The sequence below is a fragment of the Limulus polyphemus genome, unplaced genomic scaffold (assembly GCF_000517525.1).
Source record: "Limulus polyphemus unplaced genomic scaffold, Limulus_polyphemus-2.1.2 Scaffold559, whole genome shotgun sequence".
In the NCBI taxonomy this organism is placed as follows: domain Eukaryota; kingdom Metazoa; phylum Arthropoda; class Merostomata; order Xiphosura; family Limulidae; genus Limulus; species Limulus polyphemus.
The window spans coordinates 364,174-370,404 of NW_013666169.1; the positions used below are offsets into that span (position 1 = coordinate 364,174).

Sequence of the window (6,231 nt, forward strand, 5' to 3'; positions counted from 1 at the left end):
TGAACTGCAGTCAGAGAGTGTGTAATTGAACTGAGTATTGTCGAAGTCGAGCACGTGAGACGTTCGTTCAGAATTATAGCGCGACTGTTGAAATTAAGTGTATCGCAAAGCTATATTCAGAAAGAATAAACCAGTTTTAAGAAAGGACTTGTGTCACTAAAGTTTCGTCGGAACGAATTTACGGAAAATTAACTAACGAACGGAGACGTAACAATATATATATACTTTTTGTACTGTCTATTCAATATATATATATATAACCAAATGTTAATAAAGTTTTATTTTCTTGAAGTATTTTCTAGCTTATTTTTTTCTAATAGTGTCATTGGATCTTTGTCTAACTCCTATGAGTTTGCACAGGAATTTCAATGTCCCATTGGTAGCTACATGAACCCCAGCAAAAAATGTGAAGTTTGGTGATATTGGGTAATTATCCTATTTTTTAGCATTTCGGTTATTCTTAGTATACAATATCCTTCGTATTTGTCCAGACTGTAAACGATTATATTCCTCAATAAAAAATTTGAAAAGAACATTTACGTGCCTTTACCCTAACTATAATTAAATTACGGCTTCATTCAAATATATTTTCCCGGAGTAGGGTTGGTGTGAGTTTGCAGACTCCTATTGCTAAGATCTGGAGTTCAGTTTCCCAAAGTGGACAGAGCAAAATACCATACTAAAATTGTATTAAAAAATAAAATACAATCGATGTAGCATGCATTTTAAAGAATTTTCAAGTTCTTATTTTGACGATAAAAATTTAATTTGACGTAAACATAATGACAACTTTAATTGAGTACAGGTGGTATGGCTCTTGTTTTGCTGATGCCTCCATATTACTTAATCTTCCATAACTTGTTACATTATAAGTTTCGATAATATCTATTATCATGAAAAATAGTTTTTTTTGAACCATAACCATATTCAAAATATTTTCTTTGTGTAATCTAAAAATACGTTAGGGTTAATTATATATTAGAAATACTTATTATTTTATGCTTATGTCAACTGATAATTGAATTTTCAACACTAAAATATGAACTTGAAAAAAATCTTTAAAATGCGCATTCGTTTAATTTAATTTTTCTCTTAAATAAATTGTAAATTGAAAGTTTGTTGTTTAGTGCAAAGCCATACAATAGACAATCTGCAGGGATCAAACCCCCAATTTAATTATTAAAAGCCCTCAAATTTATTGCTGAATCACTGAAGGGCATGAAATTGTTAACTTAATTTTTATACTTAATTGTAGTAATGATAATTTTGGAATCTAAAGAATACAAAAAAATTAACTAGAAATTGATTCCCACTGACAAAAAATACTTTTTAATTGTTTATATTTTCAGAATACTTTTTTGATGCAGAACCATATAAAATTACATCTATTCAAGTAAGTATTACTTGGAAAGACTTATCTTACTATGCATGTTAACTTAATTGGAGATTCTGTGGTGTTAATATACTGTAATATTTTCTGCTTCTGTCTTACTTATGTTGTTTACAAATATTCTCAGTGTAATTCATTCTGCACAATTTCTGTAGCAGTTTGTATTTAATTTGTGCAAAAAAAAAAATCAGAACTGTTCATCTAATTCCTGTTCAAGTTCTTTTCTTCGGCAGTTTTTGATATATTACTTAAAGTTGATGGTACTGTGTATTGATTTTCATGATAACTACATTACATTTGTACCATTTAAAGGATAATTAGAATTAGTAATATTGTAACTATGATCAGGCAAAATTACTATTGTGAAATGATGTCAGTCACCTCCAAGTTTACGCAAATTAGCCACCTCATTAGTCATTCATCCCATGCATTTGTTAGATATGGATTACGTGGTGTTCATAGTATTTCAATTTAACATAGAATAGGATCATCATGAAAAAAGGTCACTTTGGCACTTATATTGCATTCTTGAAATCACTGTGTGGACTTAAACTTGATTACGCTCTTGATAGAGGTTTTTAGGGCATCATTATCGTATTGTGTCACTTGATGAAATATGACTGATCACCCAGGAGTATCTCATAGATGCTTCATATGGGCTTGAAGTCCACTGAGCATTAAGGTCACTCCATTTATCAACTGTCTTCTTCTTCTAGTAAAGTATTGACCAGTTTTGCATGTATGGCGGGGTTGGAATTATTTCCCGTTAGGCTGAAGTCAAAGCTAATTGCACCAATGTTTAGTGGCACAGTAGTTTGTGACACGTGGTTTCTATAGTCTGCCACATTAATGATACCATTTCACAGGATATAGAGGTCATACATTCACCTATATTTATTTCTGATCATTTATCATTCCCTGTATGAAAATGGGAATCATTCTGGTTCCAAATAATGTGATATATATTATCTAGCTGCAGGATAAAGTGTGACTCATCTGTGAAGAAACAAAACTATTGCTTCATGTGCTACTGCTCAGCCAGACATTTTATTGGCATCATTGACCCATGCTGTTCTTATGCCTTATTATGAGCCAAATGCACCTTATTGGGCACATGCAGCCCAGCCTTATTAACCTACTACTACCTATTTAATATTGACACATTTGGTTCAATCTCAGTGCCTATATCCTACAGTTCCAGTGAGCCAAGATCATCAAATGCTGATCATACTTGTGCTATAGATGATGGTCTGTCTCGTTCAGGTATCTGAAAAAAACCATACCATTGGTTTATAAGCAGTTGCACATTCTAGCAATGACAATTTCAAAAACTTGGAACCAATTTGCAGTTGGCTGGTTTCTATTTGTTTGATGGTTTTTCCACATGAGTGAAACATCCATATGCCTTCTTTGAGATCTAGTCATTACTCATGAACAATTTGGGGTACTTTAAACCCTATGATTTTTCACATGGTATAATTTGGGGAGAGGGGGGCAAAAGGAGTGGCTGCTTACTTCAACCTCAGGAGGGGAAATGCCAAATAGTAGTTTCATTGAGATATTTCTAGTCAGATCAGATTAATATGTTTATATGCAAATCACACCATAGCATAAACCCCCCAACTGAATTGGGAGGATGAGGCCATGCTAAGATCAGTCTTCTTTGTCCACCCCACAAGCCTTTTGTGAAATGATGCTCCTACATCACAAAGTGACAAGCTGCTAAACAGCATTACGTAAGGCCATCTTGTACTTCAGATCATGACAGGTGTCTTAACTTTCATAACAACTAACTAGGAGGGGTGATTGATATTATTCTGTTGTAGTGGTTTTGTATTAGCTATATAGTAATGTTACAATTTTTTAATATCATTTATGTTAGAAATGTGATATAATTTACTTTAAATACACTGTGAAGAGCTTTTTTTTTTATATAATCTGAGAGCAAGTAGTTACGTTTCGCTTACACAAACAGAAATGTAAACGACTGTGTGCCAACGATTGAATATGGATGAAGTCATATCTCTTATTATTAAGTTTATTTTTTTACAAGTGTAAAGATTTAACTATTGTGATTTATTACTAGTGTGTAATACAACAAAAAATATTCTACTTTTAACCAAGTAAATATTATATAACAATATTCCTCTGTTTCATTCAGAATGTAGAACTTTTCATGTTAGCCTAAAAGGGAAACTGAAGCCTTAAATCTTATATCCAGAAAGACATCGCCTGATATTATGTTTTTGCCAACCTTTAACCTGTAGCCTTCCTGGAAATTACGGATGTCCTGTCATCGATATTCTGACCGAGTTTTCTGTGTTTATTTTTCTTAAGTTATTATCCATTGGAAACGAAATTGTTAAGTAAATGTTGCAATACGAGTATTTTGTTTTGTAATTTTTTACGAATATTACTTACTTTTTAGATTTTATTATAGAAGTTGACGTTTTTCACTTTAATAATCGAGATCTAATAGTGCATGTTAAATAATTTATTTTAGCAATATTAAAATATTGGATATATATATATAAGTATATATTTTATAGATACACGTATATATATATATGTATATTCAGAGAAATGGACTAACTGTTGCTGTTTTCTGTAAATCTTGTACAATGTTATTACACTGGCTTCAGTTAGAATGTGATACGTATCTGTACCTCTGAAATGTTTAAGTTTGAACTTTACAAAAGTTAGCAAATGTTAAACATTTTAGCTTGCAGTACATTCAAGTCCTTTATTTTGGTTTAAGGATTATTATTTTTTAGAGTACTGTTTATAATATAAATTCAACTTAATAGTCTGAATATGTTGTACACAGTGCTGCTATGTATCTAGCTGTGGATTTAAAGACCACAAGAGACCTAAACTTTAAATTAAGACACCCAAAGCCATCCCTTATCATTCAAATATTTTCGTTGACGTCACCTTAATCCACTTTGATTTGCGCGACGCCCCCTACTGCCATATGCAACATTTTTTTTTATAGTTTTTTTTTTTTCAAGTTTTTAATTATTCTTAATTTGGTGAAACTCTCGCGACACACAGTTTGTAAACCACTGTTCCACATTCTTCAGATTAGATTAACATAATCATAGTACACAAACTGACCAACGTGTTTCTCACTTTGTATGTAAAAGATGTTTTATGATTTTATGCCGTTTTTTGTTGTTGTTTTTTAAAATGTTAAATGAACGATTAAAATGAACAGCGCAGGAATGCTGTTTTTAAGGGCACTGATTACTTTATCAAGTTATTTCTGTGCACAAAAGTAACAAGTACTCTTCTCTACGTTAAATCCCTTTCCTTTGATTGCGAGCTTTCAACCCTCTTTGTTGGGGCGTTCATCGGACAACTAGAGTAAAAGCATTTAACGTCTATTTTTAGCCGCGGCTCATAGAATGGTTCTGAGTTTTTCAAGTACAAACTTTTAGCTCATAGCTCCGTCATCTCTTAAGCGATTTGAGATCTAATTTTGGACTCGGGAGGTCAAATCCTTTCGATTGATTGATTTGACCACGCCCAAGGTCTCATAGATTAATTTACTCCAATACTGCCTAAAGGAATTTCATATTTGAGGGTAGGCTGGTGGAGATCCTGATGAGTAATAAAATCGAATCGGGTATACGCGCGCTCCACGCTTGGTATTGCTGGCACACAAAAATGCAGCTAATAAAAGGGGGGGGGGGTCTCATATATTAATTTACTCCTGCCTAAAAGAATTTCAAGTGCTACAGCTATTGAGGATTCCCTCTTGTTTACATATTAATTTACTTATAAGTTTTAGAAAACAATATTTATTTTTGTTATACTATTGACTTTTTTGTTGTGTTTATTTCAGGGTACATTATTGTTTGAAACATTATGACGAAAGCATAATATGTTGACCAAATATACATTATCTGCTTTTTTTACAGTGTTTTTTTTTTGTGTGAAAGCTTTGTACTAGTATGTAAAACAAGTTGTCAGATTTGACTTTTCCGAAAGCTTTAGCTGACCGACAACGCCCACGTGTTCGTTTTCAGTTGTTCTCCGGGTGGCCAGCGGTAAGTTTACGGACTTACAACGCTAAAATCCGGAGTTCGGTTCCCCGCTGTCGACAGCCCAGATAACCCATTGTGTAGGTTTGCGCTAAAACAGACAGTCATTTTCAGTTTTTACTGACAAAATTTATAACGAGAATATAAAAAAAAGGGAATTATTAATAATAAAAAAATTTCGCCATCAAAATTAAAACAATTAACGAAGGCCCTTTTCTTTCTTTTTTAATACGAAACGTTTAACTTGTTGCTTATACAATCACTAATAGAGTTTAATATCCGTATGTGCTTACATAAATCGAAACTATAAATTTATTGACTGCAGTGTTCATTAATATTATTTGTATAAATAAAGTCAAACAGTGTGAATATAGGTATTTTGTGGAGTTCTCTTTTCTACCACAACATTATAAACATTCGAAAAATACGCCCTTCAATTAATCAGTAGTTTAGAAATAAAAATATATTTGAAGTATATACGTTTCATCAGGCATTGTTACGCATCTGTTGGTATCTAGAAATAAACTGATGTCACACATTCGGCTTCATATTATTTGATCACGTGACTTGCAACAGCTGGAATTACTGTAACATATCAACAGGGAGATGGGGGCGTGTAATATATAGATGTATATAAAGTGTAATTTTACACTGTTTGGTGAAAGACTTCAATTTAATTATAGTGTTCAATTAACTTTGTTTCTCATGTGATTTGTTTTTTTAGCTATTATCTGATAGATCATAGCATTGAATTAAGATTATAATAACTTTCTTATGTACGTGCATCCTAAGAAA

General features: G+C 32.3%; 1 protein-coding gene across 6 annotated transcripts in view; it reads left to right on the forward strand.

Annotated features, from left to right (window-relative positions):
• LOC106459100 (endothelin-converting enzyme homolog) overlaps window positions 1–4,255 on the forward strand; it is a 74,123-nt gene extending 69,868 nt beyond the window's left edge. For all 6 annotated transcript variants that reach the window (XM_022385526.1, XM_022385525.1, XM_022385528.1 and 3 more), the window contains 3 exons: window positions 321–426; window positions 1,350–1,393; window positions 3,552–4,255. In XM_022385526.1, the coding sequence (XP_022241234.1) occupies window positions 321–420 (100 nt within the window). In that variant the 3' untranslated portion in view covers window positions 421–426; window positions 1,350–1,393; window positions 3,552–4,255. The remainder of the gene's footprint in view (window positions 1–320; window positions 427–1,349; window positions 1,394–3,551) is intronic.
• The last annotated feature ends 1,976 nt before the right edge of the window (window positions 4,256–6,231 follow it).